Source organism: Rhinatrema bivittatum, chromosome 2 (assembly GCF_901001135.1).
Source record: "Rhinatrema bivittatum chromosome 2, aRhiBiv1.1, whole genome shotgun sequence".
In the NCBI taxonomy this organism is placed as follows: domain Eukaryota; kingdom Metazoa; phylum Chordata; class Amphibia; order Gymnophiona; family Rhinatrematidae; genus Rhinatrema; species Rhinatrema bivittatum.
The window spans coordinates 181,803,815-181,829,666 of record NC_042616.1 but is presented as its reverse complement, the minus strand read 5'-3'; the positions used below and the strand labels follow the sequence as shown (position 1 = coordinate 181,829,666).

General features: G+C 43.7%; 1 protein-coding gene across 2 annotated transcripts in view; it reads right to left on the bottom strand.

Moving 5' to 3' along the window:
- The window catches only part of LOC115084289 (GATOR complex protein MIOS-A), a 61,460-nt gene that overhangs the window by 22,566 nt on the left and 13,042 nt on the right, over positions 1–25,852 (bottom strand). For both annotated transcript variants that reach the window (XM_029588946.1, XM_029588945.1), the window contains exons 6-7: positions 13,540–13,605; positions 73–231 (exon numbers count right to left, since the gene is read on the bottom strand). In XM_029588946.1, coding sequence (XP_029444806.1) covers positions 73–231; positions 13,540–13,605 — 225 coding nt within the window. The remainder of the gene's footprint in view (positions 1–72; positions 232–13,539; positions 13,606–25,852) is intronic.

Below are 25,852 nucleotides of genomic sequence, written 5' to 3'. Positions count from 1 at the left end.
TGATGTTGTTTTAAACACTGCACATGTAGTCTTTGGAGTCACCATTAAGCTCCGTGCAACAGCAGCACTGACCTGTAGCATGCAGTAGCTTGCTGTCTGCACGTCCCCCGTTCTGTCCACATAACTTGCCATCAGGTCCACGCCATCTTTCGTCAGGCCTGTCAGCAGGATGCCCTCCAGGTTGCCTGCATCTTTCATTTCATTGGTCAGCTTTTCGATGTACCGATTCAGCTACAAAAGAACCGCATTGGGGTTTAGGTTGTCTTGCTCACCAGCTTCTGCTTTAGGATGGGTGAGGGTGGGGCAAGGGGTGCAGTGCAAGGCAGGCAGCTCTAGGAGCAAAAGGACCCAGCACCCAGGGAGACAAACTCCAGTCTGATGCGCAGCCTGACTCACTCATGGACACTGAGCCACTATGAGGCCAATCAGCTTCTGAATGGCCAAGATAAATCGGCTAACTTTAGAAAAATCATCTTTAGAAACATTTTCAGTTGAACCTAGCTAGCTAGGTTTTTCGCTAAATATTTTCCTAAAACTAGCCAGTCAAAATTTGACTGGCTAGATTTAGCTAACACAGTGCTGAAAATCAGCATTAAATGGCTAAGTTCCCTAAAACACCCTCCTCTCACCATGCCATCGATCCTTCCTTCCCTCTTGTCATTCAAAAAAATATTAGGAAAACTGCTGTCACCAATAATTACCTCTGTAGGCAGGGAATATATGTTTTTACTCCCACTGCAGAGTAATTTGAATCATTTCAATTTTTTACAATGCCACAATACAACAACTTGGCAAGTACCGTACCCAAATACCCAATGACACAATACAATAACCTGGCCAGGTTCTTATGGCCACTATTGGAAACAGGATGCTGGGCTTGATGGACCCTTGGTCTGACCCAGTATGGCATGTTCTTATGTAACAGATAAGAAATGCAGGTTATACCTTTGCAGGGAAAGAAGTCAACCAAAACATTCCACATTAAAGTGTGAGTACAAGCTGAAATGATGCAGAATGCCATACAACGGGAGTCTTGGAATTCTGCCCATCTCTAGGGGTGCTGCAGCAAGGTTCAAAGACTAATGATCCCAAGGATCTAACCCATGTAACAAGCTCTACACAGGAAAAATACTTGAACTTTATTTTTATTCATTTTACAGTACATTTAAAGGAATAAATCCCTAAAGAACTACGAATGGTTAAAAATATTTAGGCTTTAGGGAACAAGCCTGTCTTTTTACTTCTGCTTTTAATTAATTTATTTGTGATTTATAAGCTGTTTTTTATTGTTTGATGAATGTTTATTTTGTTTTGTACCTTATTCAAAGCTATACTATGTATTTTACATTATATTAGTACTCTGCCCAGAGCTGAAAAGATGGGCGGATAATCAATTGAAGATATACACAAATAAAAGCAACTAAGAACATTCACAGGAGATGACTTGCATGGTCTTAGAAAATAAATACAAATATATTTAAACATAAAAAGTAAGAACAGTTAATGTAAAAGTTATTATATAAAACTGTGTTGCAGCAAGCAGGGGGAAAAAAAGGAATTATGTAATATCATTTATTATTTACTGAACCCCATTGTAGGGCTGACAATCCTGAGTAAGGTTTGGAAGGCCAATGCAAGTTGTGTGTGTCTCTCTCTTTCAGCTGCTGCCAATTGTCTCTTTCACAAACAGTTTAACTGGTGCTCTCTGGAGCCCGATAACAGCAGTGATGTCATCAGCTGGCTCTGTCTGAGATTAACCCCTTCAGCACCAGCTGCTGGTGACTATGGAACACTGCCACCTCCTGTTTAGTAAAAAGAGTTTTAAATGACAAGCAAATGATATTCACAATCAAACTACTGTTTTGTCACAGGGCATTTCTACAGGGTTCAGGTACAGCAGCATCTTTGGATGATTCTTCATGTGGGTCCAATAAAAGGTGGCACAGCCTGCAAAGGATCCAGGTTTCTCTAGGACCAGTAGTCCATTAAAACTCTGCAAGACTATGAAGGATTGTTGTCATGTTTTCTTCCTCTGTGTTGTCCCTGTTTTCCCTTACCAGTCCTCAGGGTTCATATAGCCTATTGTCTGGAAAGAACACTAAAACTGATTCTTCCTGTAAAGGGTAGGGAAGGTGTGGGGATCAGATCCCAACGAGTGAACTTTGGCCACAGGGCATAGGAATTATGAAGAACTCTGTCCACTAGATGGGCTTCGTGTAAAAGCTAATTGGTCAAACTGATTTTAAATAAATCAGGAAGAATACATATGGTACATATGTGTCTCAGATATACACCACATGTAAGAAAAACATTATCACAAGCACAACACCAACTGTCTCCTATAACCCCTCCTCCCTGCATCTACTTCTCACTCCCAACCCAAATGTTCAAAGTTAAATAGTAAATAAGTGTGTGAAATGGCTAGACAAAGTCAACCAAAGACAGTGAGAGCCAAACTGGGCTCTATGAGTTAACGAGGTAATGTAAGGCATCCAAATGTCCAAGATTCTTCTCTTGACCAACAGTGATGCCTGTCTACAAGAGAGTTGTTCCATAGCAAAAAGATTATGAACACGGTTGTGCTACTGGGTGAATGAGGGAGCCTCAGGCGGTCTCCAACAAAGAAGAATCAAAGTTGCCACTAAAAGAAAAACTTTCATAATCCAAAGTTTTTGTCTTGCAGGTCCTGAAAATGATGAAAGGAACAGACAAAAATGGCAATCTGTGGACTAAAGGGAAAAGAGAGAGCCAGTATTTAGCTTAAATACCTAAAGATCTACTTCCAAAAAGATTGTATCAAAGGCTTAAATGGCCTAGTTCAGTCGTTCATTTAATGCAAAGATCTGAATTGGAAAATTTCACTAAATAAACCTGGCATGGAGAAATATAAAATCTGGAAACTTATATCATGTTTCTCTCATTTGAACATTGCACATGATTTTGGAAATACCATTAAAACAACCAATAAAAGATGTGAGACACAGCTGAATCTGTAACTCCTGTTGCCATTTATTCCATATAGGTTTAATAGATCAATGTTTATGAAAATTCTCTAGATTTTTATTAAAAAAAAAAAAAAAAAGAACCTTTAGTATGTTCTTCCCAATCAAGCCAATCCTTTAAATACTGCCATTTTGGGTTTAGAATGTCAGGTAATTCAAAGATAGTACATAGTGTTGTAATTGAAAATAAAAGAAATCCTGTAATTGCAAGTCAAAAGTTTCACTCAATTTAGGAATGAAAAGAACAGTTCCCTCATCTATCAGTTGCGAAATAACGGTTCCCCTCTACGTACCCAGATCAGTCCAGACTCCTGGGTTTTGCCTCCCCTCCAGCAGATGGAGACAGAGAAAGTTTTACTGACACTGCCACATACATGAGGTGCTACCTGCAGACCCTCAGTATTTCTGTTTCCAGCAGATGGTGGAGGTACAAAGCCTGCAGTCAGATTTAAAAAAAAAAAAAAAAGAGATTAGAAGATCAAGGAGTACTTGCCTCTCAGGGGGTTGTTAGGTCCTGGTGGAGCCATCCCCCCTCGTCTGTGAGGCGGATGGCAGGGGATTGGGGACCCTTTATTGCTTGGTCCTTCATCGCCGGACAGGGCAAAAAACTGGGGGCCCTGTTTCACTTGTCCTGAAGGACGGTCAAAGCCTGAGGTCAGTCTTCTTTCAGGGAAGTGTTTGGTTTCTTTGATTGTCCGATTAAAGTTTTGTTTAAAAAAAGGAAAAAAAGAATAAAAAGGGGTGTCGTGGGACGGCAGGCTTTACCCAGACTCTTCCTTTCAAGCGATAAGACGGCTCTAGTTGAATTTCTCGTTCCTCCGGCGGCTCTTCAGTTGTTGTAGCTCAGCGCCAGGTTTTCATGCCGCACAGGTCGAGTTGTTGCGCTTGTGGAGACTCACGATGGCCGATGCTCCTGGTGCCTTTCCGGGGGAGAGGGCACTTCGGGGATGGTTGCAGGCCAGGCGCTGCGAGCCTGGGAGGCTCTCTCTCCAGTGCGGCAGCCTGGGGACGACCCCTTTCAGCTGAGTGTAGGAACGGTGGCCATCTTGTCCACATTCGCGACTGCCTGGCGAGCTGCGGAGGGGGATTTCCCTCCTCCTTTATCCCCGGTAGTTAGGACCTCTGGGGGAGATCAAGACACTGAGGGGCCTCATTTAGGAGGTGAGGAGGATATCCTGGAGGACTCATATGCCTCTTCTACCTTTTCCTCCAATTTTGTACTCTTATTGCACAGGGCTTATAAGGCCAGGAAAGCCACTGGGTGGTGTAGAGCTCCCTAGATAATAATAATCTAATCAAGATTTAAATCTAAAAATCCTAGAAATATGAGTAAAATCTGTCTCTAAGGGATGAAACATTCTCCAGATGTCTAGCAGTTGGAGATGGTGATATAAGTATGGTATACCTTAACTTTCAGCCCACTTAGGAGGAAGTTTAAGGGGCTGCTTGTCCAATCCAGAGTGAAAGACTGTATTAAAATCCCCTCCAACCAGGATAGGTATGTGGACATGTGGTAGAAGAATGTTAAGAATCTTAACAAAAAAGGAATGTGAATATATATTGGGAGCATATATACTATCTACAAAAAACTGTTTATAGGAAAATTGGTTTTTACCTGCTAATTTTTGTTCCTGTAATACCACAGATCAGTCGAGACCAGTGGGTTAATCATCCCCTCCAGCAGATGGAGACAGAAAACAAAATTTTGAGGTATTGCTACTTAACCGAGAGTGCCACTTGCAGCCCCTCAGTATTGACCTGTACCCAAGCCAAGATAAAAGAAACCCCTTCAAACGGACATAGGGATCAAAGGGTTGGATATCCCTCAACTATAAACTTTGTTCGTTGAGAACAAACACACAGAATTGAATCCTGCTCCACTAAGATACCCACTAAGGTAAAGATCCTTTCCTTATAATAGAACAAATTACTGTCGGGCCGATACAGTAAAATGTGCTGCAGCGGAGCACACTGTAGCCCGCGTTTGGCCGCGCGTTTTCGACGTGCTATTTTTACCCCTTATACAGTAAGGGGTAATAGTGCGTCGAAACGCGTGGCCAACCTCCCGAAACTAATAGCGCCCGCAACATGCAAATGCGTGTTGATGGGCCTATTAGTCATTCCCGCGCGATCCAGAAAGTAAAATGTACAGAAAAGCAGAAAAAACTGCTTTTCTGTACACCCTCCGACTTAATATCATAGCGATATTAAGTCGGAGGCCCCAAAAGGAAAAAAAAAATTTTAAATTAAAAAAAAATAAATTTAAAGTCTGCCTGCGGGTTGGAAGATGGACGCTCAATTTAGCCGACATCCTTTTTCCGAACCCATAGCTGTCAGCCGGTTTGGCAACTGATGCCGGTAAAATTGAGCGTCGGCTGTCAAACCCGCTGACAGCCGCCACTTCTGTCAAAAAGGAGGCGCTCGGGACACGCTAGTGTCCCGAGCGCCTCCTTTTACCGTGGGCCCTCATTTACATAAATTTATTTAGTGGATCACTTGCCAGCTCTCCCGAACAGTTTTCTGTATCAGCCTGTATGTTTGGCAGGAAAATCAGTCTTTCGGAATCAACTGGGAGGACCTCTGGATTGACTTGTGGTATTACAGGAATGAAAATTAGCAGGTAAGAACCAATTTTCTTTTCCTGAACATACCCAGATCAGTCCAGACCAGTGGGATGTACCCAAGCACCTCTAAACCGGGCAGGCACCCGAAAGACCTGCGCAGAACACTCTCTCCAAAAGACGGCTCGTCCTGAGCCCTGACATCAAGACGATAATGCCTGGTAAAGGTATGAATCGAGGACCACACCGCAGCTCTGCAAATCTCCTGTGGTGACAGCAGTTGACACTCGGCCCAAGATGCAGCCTGCGCCCTGGTGGAGTGCGCTCTCAAACCCACAGGAATCTGCTGCCCCTTACAAATGTAAGCAGAACAAATGATGCAGCAACTCTGGGAGATGAGCCAGCCTGAGGGGACCTTCCACTGAGAGCCACACCAGATCTGCGAACCACGGTCTTCATGGCCACTCCAGCATTACCAGAACTACACTCCTGGGATGCGATTCTATGTACCTGAGGACCTGACCTACAAGAGGCCATGGAGGAAAAATGTACAGGAGGATTCCTGTTGGCAAGAGTATACCAGAGAAGAGCATAGAGGCTCACCGAACAGACTTCCTTTCAGCAACTGAAAAATCTTTCCATCTTTGAGTTGATGGGTGTTGCCATCAGATCCAACTGGGGAACGCCCCACCTTGCACAGATGTAGTTCCACTCCTCTGGGGACAACTCCCACTCCCCTGGATCCAGCTGCTGTTTGCTAAGGAAGACCGCCTGCACATGGTCTATGCCCGCTATGTGTGATGCAGCTAGACCTTCAAGATGATGCCCCGCCAAGGCAAATAACCTCCGAGCCTCCAGCGCCACTGCATGACTCTTCGTACCGCCCTGCCGATTGATGTACGCCACAGTAGTCACGTTGTCTGAGAACACCTGAACCATTCGACCCCTGACCAGGGACAGAAAAACCTCCAGGGCTCGGACAGCCCTCATCTCGAGTGATTGATGGACCAGGACTTCTCCTCCGGCCACCACAAACCTTGCGCCGACTGGCCCAAGCACACTGCTCCCCAGCCTGAGAGGCTTGTGTCCTTGGAAACCCCCACCCAGGGTCCGGAGAGTCCTGGTCCATTCCCTTCTCTAAACTGGGACACGACAGCCACCACAAGAGACTAGACCTGGACTCCTGAAGCAGAGGCAAGGGAAGATGAAACTTCTCCGAACAAGGACTCCACCTGGGCAACAGCGTGCGTTGTAGTGGTCTCATGAGTGCGAGAACCCACGGAACCAAGTCCAACGTGAATGCCATGGACCCCAGGACTTGCAAATAGTCTCACACTGTGGGCACCTCCAAACGAAGGAGACACTTCACCTGGGATTGCATCTTCGTCACCCAGTCCGCTGCCAGGAAGACTTAGCCCTGCTGACTGTCGAAATATGCCCAAGTAGACCAATGACTAAGTCGGTTTCAAATGACTCTTCTGCCCATTTATGATCCAACTGAGCAACTGTAAGGTGATCATCACCCTTTGGAAAGATGTCTTGCATTCCTCCTTTGACTTTGCTCGAATTAGCCAATCGTCCAGGTACGGATGGACCAAAATTCCCTCCTTGCAAAGGGCCGCTGCCATCACTACCATCACTTTGGTGAATATGCGGGGTGCCATCGCCAAGCCGAAAGGAAAGGCTCTGAACTGAAAGTGTTGACCCAACACCTTGAAGTGAAGAAACCTCTGATGTTCCTTCCGAATGGGGTTGTGCAGGGACACCTCCATAAGATCCAGGGAGGCCAAAAACTCTCCTTAGCAGAAGTTCGCAATCACAGTGCACAGCATCTCCATGCAAAACCGCAGGACTCGAAGGAACTGGTTCATCTTCTGCAAATCGAGAATGGGGCAAAAAGAGCCCTCCTTTTTTGGAACCACAAAGTAAATGGAATACCTTCCCTGTCCTTGCTCCTCCAAAGGGATGGGAACAATGGCCTTAAGGGCGAGCAACCTCTGCAGAGTCCCCCACACCGCCTCCCACTTGCTATGAGAGACCACATGGGACTCTACAAAGGTTTCCCTTAATGGGCACAAATATCTAGAGTGTAGCCCTCTCGTATTACCTCCAGAACCCTGTGGTCTTAGGTAATCTTTTCCCAGTCCTCGTAGAAGCTGGACAATCTGCTTCCTAGAAATAGGAGGGAACCCTGGCTTCATTGGGCTGACACTGCTCCCAGCGCCCTGACCAATTGCCTCTCTGCCCGACCTGCGGACTCCATGAAAGGACTGCTGATTAGGGATGTGCAATCGTTTTTCCCCGAATTAGGCAATTTCAATGGGAGAACCGAAAAAATTAATTTTCGGGTTAGTGTGCACTAACCCAAAAATCGGGCCCCCCCCCAAAAAAAACCCCCGAACCGTGGGAAAAAAAATTCCTGGGGGGGGGCGCCCCCAAATGAAGCCAGACACGAAATTTAAACTCTAAGCACATCTCTACCTACCATCTCTACCCACTCCACCCTTTCCTTACTCCAAGCGCACTACATCAGTTATCCTCAAGCATTCTTCCAGCCACCTCAGCATCCAGCACTCATCCAGCCACTCTTCCAGCCACTCCAGCAGTCATCGTCCAGCCACTCCAGCATCCAGCACTCATCCAGCCACTCCAGCATCCAGCACTCATCCAGCACTCATCCAGCCACTCCAGCATGCAGCACTCATCCAGCCACTCCAGCATGCAGCACTCATCCAGCCACTCCAGCATGCAGCACTCATCCAGCCACTCCAGCATCCAGCCACTCCAGTCATCGTCCAACCACTCCAGCATCCAGCAGTCATCCAGCCACTCCATCACTCATCCAGCACTCATCCAGCCACTCCAGCAGTCATTGTCCAACCACTCCAGCATCCAGCATCCATCCAACGATCATCTCTGCTAACAACCACTCCAGCACTAACAATCACTCCAGCACCAGCATTAATTTCTTCTAACAGCTATATTTACTCCAAAAAGACAACATGCTACAATCCTTCCCCATACCAATTATCCCTCGCTCGCTCCCCAACAGAGCTAATCCACCCTTGCTCAACCTATGCTCAAAGAGATCCCCGATTCCAATCATGATCTCCCCACTAACAGAATTCCTAGGCTTATCTTTGATCACCTTAACCCTTCTCAACTCGCAGTCGCTCTCTAAGAAATCCCACATGCTCAACGACCACCTCCTGGACACCCAACCGGACATTCGTGCCATTACCGAAACATGGCTGAAAAACACAGACACTGCCATAATTAACCAACTACCAATACACGTTGTTGTTCACTTATTCCTACCTATTGTTATCTTTCGTTTACTTGAATTGTTACTCCAGTTATACCCTTGTTAAATGTAAACCGATCCGATATGGTTATTTACTATGAAGAAATAACCATATCGTATAAAAAACAAATAAATAAATAAATACAACAATATGACATCTTCTCTATCCCCAGACCTAAAAAAAGAGGGGGTGGAATAATGTTAATTGCAAAAAAAGAACTGAGAATATCCCAGCAAGCCTTCAAATCGACGACCAAACTAGAAATCGGACTATTCAAATTCTCCCAGCTTCAAATCTGCCTTATTTACGCCCCCCCCGGGACTCCTAGAAGTCGACCCCTCTCCCCTCATCGAAGTCATAGCCAAACACATCAACACTATCTCACCTGCTATCATTTTGGGAGACTTCAACATCGATGTTGACTCCCCATCCCCATCATCCAATTGCGAAGCCTTTCTCTCCTCCCTACAGGCTATGGGATTCAAACAAATTATAAACAATCCCACACACAAGGCAGGCCACACGCTCGATCTGATATTCATGAATGAAGCCATCTCGCCCATCTCCCCACCTTCCTGCACCCCCATCCCCTGGTCAGATCACTCGATGATAGTTACAGAATTATCTATAAAACAAAAACAGACCCCCATTGCCACTAAATCCTCTATCCAGTTCAGGAAACCGTGTTCCATGGACACACTCAACAACAGCCTTGCCAAAGACCTTACTAAACTGGACCTCTCTGATGCTGATACCGCTATTAACTCCTGGCAATCTATCACACACGCAGTAGCAAACACAATCTGCCCCTTATCTTCAAAAGTTATCAACCCGGCCCGCACGAACAAAAAACCCTGGTTCTCAACTGAATTAAGAAAACTCAAACAAGACTTACAACACAAAGAACAACGCTGGCGGAAAGATCCCTCCCATACCTCACTGGCTTCTTACAAAACAGCAATTAACTACTATAGGACTTCCATTACCCGCACCAAACGAGATTTCTATGCCAAAAAAATACACAGCTTCCTATACGACCCAAAAACTCTGTTCTCATATGTTGCAGCCCTTACCACCCCTATTCCCCCTTCCTTCCCAGAAGAAGCAGCCCAAAACAAATCTACAGAGTTGGCTATCTTCTTTGACAACAAAATCAAAAACCTACTTGCCCCCCTGGCAACATCCAACACATCATCAAACCCTTCGCAACCACCAAGCCAAAATCCTTCACCAACTATCCACAAACAGACGCTAGAATCTCTTGAACCCACATCATCACTGGAAATAGAATAGAAGGACATAAAAGAGAACAAACCAATGTAATTAAGCTAAAAGAAGACCTGAAAGAGGACTGGTTAGCATATAAAGTGAAAAACTATGGGAGAAGACAACCATAACGGAGACAAGAATTCTTAATAGGAAATCAAAGAAATCTTAAAGAAACAAGACCCACTTGATTTCTTTATTAAGGTCGGCAGGGTTTAAGGAGTGGACTTATTTAATTAAAAAAAAAAAAAAAAATCGCTGGAGAACTGACCAATCCAGTCCTGAAAAAAATCATATCACGTGAGGAAAGTAGCAGGGATGGAAACGAAGAACCATCTAAGTGCAAGCAGTAAAAAACTAAGAGAGGACCTGAAAAAGTGTTTTGGACTACCACTGTTAAACTTTTGTTAATTAATATGGCTACCCCAGCTTTACGCTTGTAGAAGAGGCAAAATATACTTCTCCCACCCGATGCATTTGGAGCTTCAAATTTTCTAAATCAGTAAGACATGGAGAGCTATATCCGTGTGGAATCTGCACAAGCCTGTAATAGCTTGTAAAGTTTGTTTACGGAGCCTATACTGCATACATTCCAAGTTAAACAACTAAGAGATAGATATATGGTACTATTTCAAAACAGCAAATCACAAGAAAGGTATATATAAAGAAAACTGCAAAAAAGACACATTAGGCAAGCCCCCCAGCTTAACAAAAAGACCCTTACCCTCAAAGAAGATATGGACCAGAATTCTATAGACGAGAACTTAGAAAAAGGAAAAAAACCTGGAGGAAACAAAAAAATACCTTAACCATCTCTGCTTATCAGTCCTACTTGACGTACTATAAAAGGCTAAACACAAAAAAGGACTTCTACTCAAATAAAATCCAAAAATTCAACCACAACTCCATTGTAAAAAAGCTGACTAAAACATAAATAATGACAAACCAATGCTACCAGATAGTAGATGTAACGAAATAGCAACATTTTTCAGCGATAAAATTACCAATTTAATCACTAAAAATTTAAAGTCAGATGAACAATGTATTGATACGGGGAAAAAAGAACTAACAAAATGGACAGACTTTGATTTAATCTCCCTGAGGAAATACACTCACTCATCAGTAAGCGAATCCAGCAAACCATCCCCAAGACAGTATACCATCTCAAACCTTGAAACAAATTAAGGATTCAATTACTACCCCAATTATGAAAATAATCAATGATTCTCTTTCTGAAGGACATGTTCCTGATATTTTAAAAACCACTGTGATTAAGCCAATTCTAAAGAAAGAGAATGTTGACCCTAGTATCCTTAACAATTATCATCCAATTTCGAATCTCCTATTCCTGGCAAAACTATTAGAGAAAATTGTTCAAAAACAACTAATGGAACATATGGGGAAAAAAACAACATTCTTTATCCATTACAGTTTGGCTTTAGGAAACGTTATAGCACTGAATCCCTTCTCCTTTCACTAATACTACACACTAAGAGGATTTGATAATGGACAAAAATACTTACTGGTACTATTAGATCTGGCCGCAGCATTCGACACAGTAAATCTTACCATCCTTCTACAACAATTATCAGAAATTGGACTCATAAACAAGACCTTCTAATGGTTTTCATCCTATCTAATCATAACTTTCAAGTAAAAATTAATAAAATTCAACTCAAAACAGGGGTTCCACAATGCTCTGCACTTTCCGCTACGTTGTTTAATATCTGTATGCTTCCACTTTGCCATTTACTTTCTGGTCTTGGGCTTACCCATTACATTTATGCTGACGACATACAAATACTTATCCCGATTAATGACACTATTGAAGCAACTTACAAAAAAACTGCCATGTATCTATCCTACATCAAGCAGCTATTAACTCACATGAAACTCATACTGAACATGTCCAAAACCGAAATTATACTGTTAGAAAAATAACTATCACTCTATTACCACCACTGATGTCAGAAGACCAACAATCAGTAATTCATCTTACACTGCATGCTTGCGACCTCTGAGTTACTATAGACTAAAGATTAGAGAAGGATATTATAAATTATTAACCTTAAGGAGACTAAAACCTTTTCTGAATCTGTGTTGCAACTTCTCATCTTCACCAACATCGATTACTGCAACTCACTTTTACTCAGACTACCTATGTCCACAATCCGTCCGTTACTAATTCTCCAAAATTTAGCAGCTAGAATCTTAACGGATTCAAAAAAACATAAGGCACATCACTCCGATCCTGATATCACTTCATTGGCTTCCCATAAAATTTAGAATAGAATATAAGATCCTAACAATTCTTCATAAAATCATTTATGGAGAACAGACAGATTGGCTTAATACTGCTATCAAAATACACATTCCTCAATGAAACTTATGATCTGCCAATAAAGGTTTGTTATCTATCCCTTCAGTAAGATCTGCGTACCTCAGCCAAGTGAGAGATCGGGCAATCTCTCTCTCTCAAGTCCAAAAATCTGTTCGCTCTCCCTGTTGAAATTCGCATGCAACCAAACCTAAAACTTTTCAAGAAGGAGGTCAAAACATGGCTATTTAGGAAGGCCTATAATGATATCAAATGAAATTACGTACAAATCTTATCCCAAACACTAATTTCCTTTGTTTTATAATGTTTCTCTTTACAGGAATTTATCCTAGGCTAATTGTGCATACCTATTTATCATATGACATTGAATTTTACTTATTTATTTTGAATCATTTTAACTTGAATTGTATTTAAGATATTACTAGATGTAATTTTATGTTTTTGTTGTGAACCATTATGATGGCTTTCACCGAATGAAGGCATATAAAACCAGTAAATAAATAAAATATAGACCCCGTGTAAGAATGGCACTATTAACTCAGGGTGAGGTAGGTTTTGGGGGCAGTTTTACATACACAGTCAGTCTTAGGTACGAAAGCAAAGTTGACATCAGTGAAAATTTTCTGTCATTTGGAGTGATGAAATATAAAAGAGGAGTTGATTTGCACAATGAACTCTCTACCTAGCTTGATGCATGCTCTACCTAGGTAGAGAGTACAATGTACAAATCAACTCTTCTTTTACCTTTCATCACTCCAAATGACAGAAAATCTTCACCGATGTTAACTTTGCTGTTCGTACCTCTGAGTATGTAAAACTGCCCCCCCCAAACCTCACCCTGAGTTAACTGTGCCACTTCTTACAGTAGTATAAATAGTAAACTTACATATTGGTCTCTACAGAGTCTCTCTCTCTGGTTAGGGCCTTAAAGCTAAGGTGGCCATGGGTTCAACCTCTGGAAGGGGCAGGGGAGGCATGAAAATATTATGTAACAGATCCCATGTGCTCTTGAACACTCTTGAACAAAATGAAGTATAATTTCAGACTTTAAATCCTTTGGGCCTTACCTGAGCATCACTGAGGAACATACAAGCGAAGGCTACACGGTCTCGCACAGCTACCTTGTTCTCATACTGAAAAGAAGAGAAATAAACAAAAGCAGTATTATGTAAATTGCAAAAAAAGTAAGATTCTTCCAGTGTCCTCGCAAATCAGGAAAGCAACTGGATGCTGAGAAATTTGTTTTTATCTGATAATTTACTTTCCTTGACTCCAGCCAGTCCAGATGAATGGGTTATGCTCACCAACCAGCAGATGGAGACAGTCACCCTTTATAGGCTCTTGTGCTAACTCACCGATTCAATGAATTTTCCTCACCCCCAATAACCAGAAGGCTTCCAAGAAGACAGAAAACAAGAGCAAGGACCATGAATAGTATCGCCATAAGGCTTATCTTATTTTCTACTGCAGTGACAAGTTGCACCTCTCATCATAATTTCTACTTGCTTGAATGATATGTTTGGCAACACAGGGAGTATCCTGGACTTGCCTGGCTGGTCTCAAGAAAAAGAAATAACCAAGAAAGAACAAATTTCTCCTTCCTTTCCATCCAGCTAGACTAGTCCAGACACATGGGATGTACCCAAGCTACTCCTGAAATAGATGGGAAACTGCCAAACTGCTCTAAGAACACCACCTCTCTGGTTCAAATTTCTAGATGGTAGCTCTTTGCGAAGGAAAAGGTGAAGAACTTACCAGTCTTTGGCGGCCAAACTAAACTAAATTCCAACAGATGAGCAGAACTCACTACAAAAAAACATTCTTCTGATATCCAACACCAGAGCTGGAAGTAGTCTCCCCTTGACACGGATTATGCCAAGGCAGACAGCAACCCCACCTGGCTAGGATGAAAGATCAAAACCATCCTTGGAAATAAAAATGGCACCGAGCGAAACCTAACCATATCCTCTGAGAACCCCAGAAAAAGGCTTGCTTCAAGAAAACTCCTACAACTCTGAAAACTTTCTTATGGAACAACTTGCCATTAAAAAAAAAAAAAAAGAATTGGTATCTTAAAACTCAAAACTAAAGCCTATCCAAAAGGATAAGATTGTGTTCCTGAGCACAAGTTGGAGGGTTTTTCTCCTGGTGGACGTGTATATTACATTGTGAACTCTGCATTGTGGCTAAGTATATTTTTTGATTATTGCAAGGTTTTTGATTATTGCAAGGTTCTGTGATTATTCCTGTGGGTTTTAATTTTCTTAGTCTGTTTCATTTCTTTATAGTTATTACTATTACTGTAGAAAGTAATTACTATTACTGTAGAAAGGTTCTGTGATTATTCCTGTCTGTTTTTAATTTTCTTTATAGTCTGTGTTTCATTTCTTTATAGTAAGTTTTTAATCTAGTAAGTTGATTTGCTGTTTGAATAAAGCTAGAAGGAAAAAAAAAACAAAAAAACAAAAAAAGAAACCTCCAAGTAGACAGCTCTCCAGCTTTTAAAACACCTTTTAAACTCTCCCTTGGAGTTAGTTGGCACAAAAAATCGGTTCAAACTAAAAATTGGGGCATAAAGACTGTTTTTTAAAACAATTGACCAAAAGCAAAGGCAACAGTCCAGAAGTGCCCTACTTTACCCAGCTTGTCCCAGGCTAAACTGTTTGACACCCACCCACCCCTGGGGCTTGTTTTCTAATAAAGACTGCCTAACTTCCCATTGGCAGCGAGATAAATTAGTACATTGGTAACAGTCAAGGAAATACAAATCACAAACTACCAAGATGAGGACTATCCAATGTAACTGCTGTAGAGCCTTTATTCTGAGGGAAAGCATCTGGAAACTTAGAGCTTGCCCAATTTGTGCACAACTCTCTTCCTTGAAAATGGAGCTGACTGAGATAAAAGCTCAATTAGCTTCAATTAAAAGTATTACACCCACATTGCATTACACAGATAATAATTCCCCAATATCACGGAAAAACCAGGAGTCAAGAAAAGGAGATCCATTACGCTCAGGTAGGACCCAAAGTCATCCATTCTTGACAGATGAGCAGCCAACAGGTACACCCTCCCACTCAAACAGGTCATTAAGAAATTCTTTACAATCCAGGATTACAGTGGGCTCTGGTAGAATTAGACCTGTGATAAGGAGACACACAATGTACCAAATGCAAAAAGAACAAGCCCTCTCTATATTAAAAACTGAGGAAGTTCTTGAAAAAAACATTGCAGTATTACCAGAAAAGAGAGAAAAAACACAATGCATGCAGTATTTCAAGATCCATAACCAAAAGAAAAATCTAATTGAGATGGATAACTCTGTCAACAGTGGCACAACTACAAACAGAAAGAGTAAAGTGAATAACAAATCTCAACTAATATCTCATAAGGAGTCCAGGAAAAGCAATAACCTTAAAGAGAGTACCTGGAAGGCTATGACCACAAATGCTCATAGTTTGGGAAATAAAATCCCAGATCTGCAGGCCCTAATGGCTGAGGCAGAATTGGACATTGTTGCTATCACAGAAACATGGTTCACAGAATCTCATGAATGGGATACAACAATACCAGGCTACAACTTGTTAAGGAAGGACAGAGAGGATAGAAAAGGGGGAGGTGTGGCTCTTTATGTCAGAAACAACATCCAAGCATCTGAGCTACAAGGAAGTTGGGGTAAAGAAGAAGCTCTATGGGTCGACCTAAAAAAAGATGACGGAGTGTCCATTTATATTGGAGTGGTTTACAGGCCTCGAAACCAAAAGGAAGAGCTGGACAGAGATCTGATTGAAGACATCCATAAGATAGGTAAGAAGGGAGAAGTGGTGATCGTGGGTGACTTTAATATGCCAGATGTAGACTGGAAAATCCCCTCTGCAGAAACTAAAAATAGTAGAGCAATAATGGATGCCATGCAAGTATCTTTGTTCAAACAAATGGTGTTGGAACCCACGAGAGAAGGTGCTATACTCGACTTATTGCTCAATAATGCAGATAATGTCTCAGATGTCCAGGTGGGCGCCCACCTCAGCAGCAGTGATCATCGAACGGTATGGTTTAATATCACTAATAGAATAGGGAAAAGAACCACAAAGACCCGAGTTTTACAGTTCAAAAACACAGACTTTGAGGAAATGGGAAAGTACCTGGAGGAAGAACTTAAAGGATGGGAGAACGAGAGAGATGTGGATCAGCAGTGGACCAATCTAAAAGGAGCAATCACCAAGGCAACTGCTCTATATGTTAGAAACATAAAGAAAAGCAAAAGAAAATTGAAACCTATCTGGTTCTCAAAGGAGGTGGCTGACAAAATTAAAGCTAAAAGAACAGCATTCAAGAAATATAAAGGATCCCAAAGGGAGGAGCACAAAGAAGAATATTTGTATCAACTGAGGGAGACGAAGAAAACAATCAAGTTGGCAAAAAATCAAGCAGAAGAGAGGATTGCCAAGGAGATAAAAAATGGTGACAAAACATTTTTCAGATACATCAGCGAAAAGAGAAAGGTCCAAAGTGGTATAGTGAAATTGAAAGGTGGTAATGATCAATGTGTGGAGACAGACGAAGAAATGGCAGAAATATTAAACGAATACTTCAGCTCTGTGTTCACTAAAGAAGACCCTGGAGAAGGACCATCTGTACACAACAAGAAACTGGAGGGAAGTGGAATAGATGAAAATCCTTTTACAGTAGAAAATGTGTGGGAAGAGCTAAAGAACCTGAAAGTGGACAAAGCCATGGGGCCTGATGGGATTCATCCAAGGATATTGAGGGAGCTCAGAGATGTTCTGGCGGGTCCGCTGTGTGACCTGTTCAATAGATCCCTAGAAACGGGAGTGGTGCCGAGAGACTGGAGAAGAGCGGTGGTGGTCCCGCTTCACAAGAGTGGGAACAGGGAGGAGGCTGGCAACTACAGGCCGGTTAGCCTCACTTCGGTGGTGGGAAAAGTAATGGAGTCTCTGCTGAAAGAGAGAATAGTGAACTATCTACAGTCCGGAGAATTGATGGACCAGAGGCAACATGGATTCACCAGGGGAAGATCCTGTCAGACAAATCTGATTTGACTGACTTTTTTGACTGGGTAACCAAGGAATTGGACCAAGGAAGAGCGCTCGATGTCATATACTTGGATTTCAGCAAAGCTTTTGATACGGTTCCGCACAGGAGACTGGTGAATAAAACGAGAAGCTTGGGAGTGAGTGACAAGGTGGTGACCTGGATTGCAAATTGGTTGACGGACAGAAGACAATGTGTGATGGTAAACGGAACCTTCTCTGAAGAGAGAGCGGTTTTAAGTGGTGTACCGCAAGGATCGGTGTTGGGACCGGTCCTGTTCAATATCTTTGTGAGCGACATTGCGGACGGAATAGAAGGTAAGGTTTGTCTTTTTGTGGATGACACTAAGATCTGCAACAGAGTGGACACGCCGGAAGGAGTGGAGAGAATGAGACGGGATCTAAGGAAACTGGAAGAGTGGTCGAAGATATGGCAGCTGAGATTCAATGCCAAGAAGTGCAAAGTCATGCATATGGGGAGCGGAAATCCGAATGAACTGTATTCGATGGGGGGGGAAAGGCTGACGTGCACGGAGCAGGAGAGGGACCTTGGGGTGATAGTGTCTAATGATATGAAGTCTGCGAAACAATGCGACAAGGCGATAGCAAAAGCCAGAAGAATGCTGGGCTGCATAGAGAGAGGAATATCGAGTAAGAAAAGGGAAGTGATTATTCCCTTGTACAGGTCCTTGGTGAGGCCTCACCTGGAGTACTGTGTTCAGTTCTGGAGACCGTATCTACAAAAAGACAAAGACAAGATGGAAGCGGTACAGAGAAGGGCGACCAGGAAGGTGGAGGATCTTCATCGCATGACGTACGAGGAAAGATTGAAGAATCTAAATATGTACACCCTGGAGGAAAGGAGGAGCAGAGGTGATATGATACAGACTTTCAGATACTTGAAAGGTTTTAATGATCCAAAGGCAACGACAAACCTTTACCATAAGAAAAAAATCAGCAGAACCAGGGGTCACGATTTGAAGCTCCAGGGAGGAAGATTCAGAACCAATGTCAGGAAGTATTTCTTCACGGAGAGGGTGGTGGATGCCTGGAATGCCCTTCCGGAGGAAGTGGTGAAGACCAGAACTGTGAAGGACTTCAAAGGGGCGTGGGATAAACACTGTGGATCCATAAAGTCAAGAGGCCGCCAATGAAGAGTGGGTGACTCGCCAGAATGATGGCTACTGCCTGGAGACAATACCCTTAGTCAATAAACATACACATGGTTACTGTGACTCCAACATCACTCTAAGATTCAACAGCAAGAGGAAATGTGGAAAAAAGGATTTGCACTCACAAAGACGGGAGTAGCTGGCTTGTTATGGCGGTTACTACCCCAAACCAAATATCCAAATTACTACCTCCACCTTCCTCTATTCCTGATGCCTTTCAACTAGCTTGATCACTCCATTCTTATACTTCACTTTCAATGCATATCCAGCATAGTTCTCTGCTTCAACAGCAGGGGAAAAGAAAAACTGTTACTTCACACATCCAGCAGAGCTCTCTGCTTAAACGGCAGGGGAGAAGAAAAAAGGGTTCGCACTCACAAAGCGGGGAGTAGCTGGCTTGTTACGGCGGTTACTACCCCAAACCAAATGTACCTGATACTTCACTCTCGACGCATATCCAGCATGGCTCTCTACTTCAATGGCATGGGAGAAAGACTGATACATCACGAATTTCCAGCATAGCTCTCTGCTTCAACGGCAGGGGAAAAGAAAAACTGATACTTCACGCATATCCAGCATAACTTCAACGGCAGGGGAGAAGAAAAAAGGATTCACACTCACAAAGCGGGGAGTAGCTGGCTTGTCACGGCGGTTACTACCCCAAACCAAATGTGCCTGATACTTCACTTTCGATGCATATCCAGCATAGCTCTCTGCTTCAATGGCAGGGGAGAAGAAAAAAACTGATACCTCACGCATATCCAGCATAGCTCCCTGCTTCAACGGCAGGGGAGAAGATAAACAACCAATAAGGGCTGTATAACATAATCTGGGTAAAAACAAATAAGCATGGGTGTAGCTTGCTTATTGCGGCGGTTACTACTCCTACTACCTCTAACTAATCAAGCTAGATATTTCACTTGGATGCAGCTCCTCCACCGCTCTCTACATTAATGGCGGGGGTGGAAGGGAATTAGAACCAAGAGCTAAGAGAAACAGATAAGTATGGGAGAAGAAATGAGGGAAGCTTGCTGGGCAGACTGGATGGGCCATTTGGTCTTCTTCTGCCGTCATTTCTATGTTTCTATGTTTCTATATAAGTTCAGAAACCAATGAGAAATAGTATCCTTTATCGGAGGCTGTGCTGTATTCCCTATAGGAAATGAGACATGTCCGAATGTGACGACAAGGGCTTGCCAAAAATTAGCCCCATAAAAAGCAAGCTGCCACTAGGACGTCCAGAGAATTTCAAGCCCACACTTGACTCAAACTTTCATGCAAGAACTTCAAAATGCAAGAAATCAAGGCACCACTGGACAAAAGTTGTATGACTAAACCGCAGTCTACAAAAGGTACACCCAAACTCATCAAAATCTCTTAACTACTCATTGAGATTAGAGAACTTGCAATGGTCCATATATTGGGAGAACTCTTAAGGTCTCCCAATCTGCCTCTATTTCATAGCTCATAGAGCAGTATGGACCCCAGTAAAATTAAAGAAATTTCTTACAGAGTTCTGATTTATGCTCTTATAAGCGAGTCAGGGGTACTCTCTCTCATCTCCTATTTCATTGTGAAAATGTACATGTTTAATCAGTCTGAAGGCAAGTATGTGCTATCCTCCAGATATCAGAGGATGTTACTTTTTCATTTATCGTATGTAAATTCTTAGTACCTTCTCAGGCTCTTTCAAAACATGAAAATGTTTTAATTCATTTTCTGATTATTGTGGCTATTTGCCGATTTAACATTGGAAAGAAAACACTCTTTTGTCCTTTAATGTGTGGTGGAATATGGTTCTGCAGTTTTATAAATATGAATTGCCAGCAGGTGAACGGTCTGGATGTTTGCTTTGGAGCCCAAACCTTCGGAAACCAATGTTTCTTTTTGTAACTTAAGTAACCTAATCTCTTGTACTTAAGATGTAAACCTTTTGACATTTTTCTGTTCTATTTGTAAAATTTGTAATAAAAATATTTGAACAAAAAAAAGACCTCCTAAATACTAAAGAGATAGAAAATTCCTTGGCTCAAAGTGAGTAATTCTTAGTCAAATGAGATCTCCCCAGGACCCAACCATAAGCCAAACCCAACTTGGATCCTCATCCTCTGCTGTGGAGGAAGTAACTGATCTCCATCCAATAATGTGGCTACATACCAATGGGGCCCATGGCCAACCTGGAGCCACTAGAATCACCAACCCTGAGAGTTTTGCAGTCTTGAGATCTATGCTCACTAGTGATCATGAAGGAAACACGACATGAACTGCTCTCAGAAGACACTATTAAATCAGGCCAGTTTTTCCTTTGACTGAAAAAACATTCTATATTTGCCTGTTGCTCACTGCCATAAAACCTCACAGAGGATACTCCCACCTTATACAGTGTCCTCCATATAAGAAGGGGTCTGTCTTCCAGAAACTACACCACCAGCTCAAATGCCTGTCCTTGAACACTTTCCACTGCACTAGCGTGTGACACCGAAATGAACTTCACATACTTCACTGCCAGAAGTAATAGGTTTGCCTCCTGTGAAACTTGCGAACTCCTGAAATCATTCGTCACATTTAGGTAACGCAATAGTGCTCGCTGAGCATCTAACCACTTGAGCTCTTTTGCATGAGCAGTGGATGTCTCTACAGATGGAAAGGCTGGAAGCTCCACCGTCTGGTTCACATGAAAGGCGGACACCACTTTCGGCAAAAAAGAAGGCACCGTCTTCAATGAAACCCCTGGTATTTGATATATGAAGGAAGGTATCCCAACAAGACAATGCTTGCAATTCCAAAATCCTTCTAGCCGAGCATATCGCCACGAGAAAAAACACTTTGAGAGTCAAGTCTTTCAGTGTCGCTCGCCACAGAGGTTCAAAAGGAGCTGCACACAAACCTCGGAGGACTAGATTAAGGTTCCAGGATGGACAAACCCTTCTGACTGGAGGATGTAAATTATTTGTTCCTCTGAGGAACCTAGTAACATCTGGATGAGCTGAAATAGTGAAACCTTCAATCTTTCCACGAAGACAGCCCAAGGCCGTCAACTGCACCTTAAGTAACTCCGCGGGGGAGTTACCTTAAGTAACTCCCCCGCGGCCCTGGCTCTTCCAGCGAGCAGTAGAGGAATCCACGGGGCAGGTTCCAACTAGAACTGGAGGTGGAGCACCGGACCTGCAAGGCCATCACGGGATCCCATCTCTGCGCGGCGAAGAGGACAACCCAGGATTGGTGCGCCATTCTGTGCATTTGCACGGCACTCATGGGGAAGCGATCCTGCGGCCGTATGGCCCACCAATCTTTCTATTTTTTTTTTTGGGGGGGGGGGGGAGGGAGCAGAAACGCCGCACACAGCTTCTGCTTACTCCCCCTCCCCCCAAGCAGGAAGATAAGTAGGCCGTACGGCCCAAAGATAGCAGGAGGCCAGTGGCAGCCAGAGAGGCCAAATGATCTTCCTGCTTGGGAGGGGGAGGAAGCTGTGCGCGGGCTTGAATGTGTATGTGTGGGTGAGAATGGAAGCCTGGGTTTGTGTGTGTGGGTGAGAATGAAAGCCTGGGTTTGTGTGTGTGGGTGAGAATGGGAACTTGAATATGTGTATGTGTGGGTATGTGTGGGTGAGAATAGGAGCATTGGTTTGTGGGTGAGAATGGGAGTCTGGGTTTGAGTGTGTGGGTGAGAATGGGTGCCTGTGTGTGCATAAGAATGTAAGCCTGGGGAGGGGTGATAAAGTGAGAGCTTGTATGTGTGTCTGCAGAGAATGTGAGTTTGTGTGTGTGTGGGGGGAGAGCATATGAGAGTGAGAACTTGAGTGAGTGAGGGAGTCTGTGAGAGAAAGCGTGTATGTGTGTGTATGTGGAAGGGAAGAAGACAGTAGTAGAAGACAGACACTGAAAAGGAATTAGAAAAATACAAAGATCAGACAACAAAGGTAAAAAATTATTTTGAGATGTTAGATATGCCATCTTTGGGAATGTGCATTTCTTATATTTTGTATTTTTCTCTTTCTTCAGTATTCCACTGTTCAGAGACTTTAGTTTCTCAGGCTATTTTGGTTTTATCTGCATGTTTCAGTTTCTAATTTGTGGTCTCATTTCTATATTAGGTAAAGATCGGTCTCTGTTTTGCCTGTGCGTGTGACTGAAATGCAGTATTTCTGCTAACGTGTAGTTTCTCTGTAGTAGTAGTCCAGCTTATTCTGTTATTCCTGTAGGTGATGTATTAATGTTCTAGCCTCTGGTTTGCTAGTAGACTGAATTACTGTGTCGTGAAATTATGTTAGTCTAAAAAGTGTGTCACCAACATGAAAAGTTTGGAAAGCTCTGCTCTAATGTAAGCCACATTAGTGGATCTCCTTCTGGCCTGTAATAATGTAGTTATGACAGACTCCGGATAACCTCTGTGCCTTAATCGCCACCTTTCAAAAGGCATGCCGCTAGACAGAAGTGAGCAGCCTGGTCTGAAAATATGGGACCCTCACACGGTAGTCCTGTCAGATGACCGATGTGAATAGGCCCATCCTCCGCCAAGTTGACCAGATTCGCGAACCACGGACGCCGTGGCCACTCTGGAGCGACCAAAATCACCTCGCTGTGATGTTTCTCTATGCAACGTAAGACCTTGCCCACTAACGGCCAGGGAGGAAACAAAGTAGGACCCTCCTGAGGCCAAGGTAGGACTAGAGCATTGACATCCTCGGCTTCATGCTGACGCCTTCGACTGAAGAATCGAAATGCTTTGGCATTCTGACGAGTCGCCATTAAATCCACGTGAGGAGATACCCACCGATCTCGGTTGAGTTTCCTCGTGGATTCCGACATATCCTACTCATCCGGGTCTAACTGAGTCAGACTCAAGAAATCCACTTGAATATTTTCGACCCCAGCTATGTGGGACACCGCTATGTGCTCTAGGTGTTTCTTTGCCCGCAGAATTAACTCATGAGCTTCCTGAGCTACTGCCTGGCTCTTGGTTCCGTCCTACCGATTGATATAAGCGACTGTCATCGCATTGTCTGAAAGAATCCTCACCGATCAACCTCTCACCAATGGTAAAAACTCTTGTAAGGCTAGAAGGACTGCCCTGGTCTCCAAACAGCTTATAGACCATGCGGATTCTCTCACAGACCAGGTACCCTGGACTGAACGATTCTGACAAACCGCTCCCCATCCACAAAGATGGGCATCGGTAGTAACTATCATCCAGTCTGGTACCTTGAAGTCCACCCCTCGAAGTCTGAAGCCACCAAGAAAGACTATCTCCAACTATGCCCTCGAGAGGCAACAGTAGCTGAAATTCCTCTGAGACCAGCTTCCAACGAACCAAAAGAGCCCTTTTGTAAAGCCTCATATGAAAAAACACCCAAGGAACCAACTCCAGAGTTGAAGCCATCAAGCCCAGAACTTGCAAGTAATCCCAGACCTTGGGCATGTGCAAGTGCAACAATTGCTGTGCTCGATTCTGCAGATTTAGAACTCTCTCCTCTGAAAGATACACTTTGCCGATCAGAGTGTCGAACCGAGCGCCCAGGTGCTCCAAGGATTGAGTCGGTGTCAAATGACTCTTCACCAAGTTTACCACCCATCCAAGAGACTGAAGAACCTTGACAACTTTGCGAATCGACTGGTAACAGAGAACCTCTGACTTTGCCCTGATAAGCCAGTCGTCCAGAGGACCGGCGCTACTACCATCATCACCTTGGTGAAAGTGCGTGGGGCTGTGGCCAGTCCAAAAGGAAGGGCCTGAAACTGAAAAAGTTGACCCAGGACCATGAAGCGAAGAAAACATCGCAAGTCTGGATGGATGGGAATGTGTAGATAGGCCTCCGTGAGATCTAGGGAAGCCAGAAACTCCCCCTTGTGAACCGCCACTCTCTCGGTCTGCAAGGTCTCCATCCGGAAGCACAGCACCTTGAGGGCTGCATTCACCTTTTTTAAATCAAGTATCAGGCGAAACATGACAACATGTCTTCTTTGGGACAACAAAATAGATGGAGTAGCATCCCGTGGAACTTCCGCAGAGGGAACCGGAATTACAGCTCCCAAGCACTGGAGACGATCTAGGATTTCCTGTACCGCAGACTGCTTGCTCACGGGACCGCACGGGGATATTAGAAACAGTTCGTGAACGGGCCGAGCAAATTCCAAAGCATAGCCGTTTTCACCACACTGAGAACCCACTGGTCCTGTGTAATCCTGGCCCACTCATAAGAACATAAGAAGAACATAAGAACATACCATACTGGGTCAGACCATGGGTCCATCAAGCCCAGCATCCTGTTTCCAACAGCGGCCAAACATAAAATTGAGTCAAACGATCTCCTATAATAGAAACAATGGGGTGGACCGGCTTCGCCTCATTGGGCTGACTTACTGCCGGCCGAAGATCCCCCAGTGGCTCCTCGGAACGGCTTCCGGGCACCCCGAAAGGACTGTCCCCAGTACTGCCCTCAAGGAGAGAACTGCCTCTGAGAACCTGGCATGGCCCTCGCAAGCCTCGATCTCCTATCAGATCGAAACAGAGATCGTACCTGAAAAAACCTTTTGGCTTATCCTTGGGCAAACAGAGTGCCTGGTTAGTTCCGAGAGATTGAATCAGGTGTTTGAGATCTTCCCCAAACAAAAAACGACCCTTGAAGGGCAGCGAGCCCAATTGTACCTTGGAGGAGACATTCGCTGCCCAGTTATGCAAATAGAGCAATCTTCTGGCCGCCACAGCAGAAGCCATACCTCTAGAGGACGAGTACCAAATCATAGAGAGCATCCGCCCCATAAGCCATGGCAGCCTCAATGTGCTCAGCCCTGTCTGCGTGTTCCACCGATTTTGGAAGGTGTTTCTGCATCTGTTGTACCCAGCAGAAACACACATGCTGCATGAGGCTAGCACAAATTGCTGCTCGCAAACCTAAAGCAGAGACTTAAAAAAATTTGCTTGAGGTGCACCTCTAACTTGCGATCCTGCAAGTCCTTTAATGCCTCAGACCCTACTACATGAATAGTAGTCCTCTTAGTAACTACGGACACTGCAACATCTACCTTAGGGAGCACAAAATACTCCAAGTCCTGCTCTGGTAGGGGATAGAGTTTTCCCATGGGTCTACCAACCTTCAAGCCAGAATTGGGCGTCCATCATTCTGCCTCAACTATCCTCTTAACCAACTTGTGGTT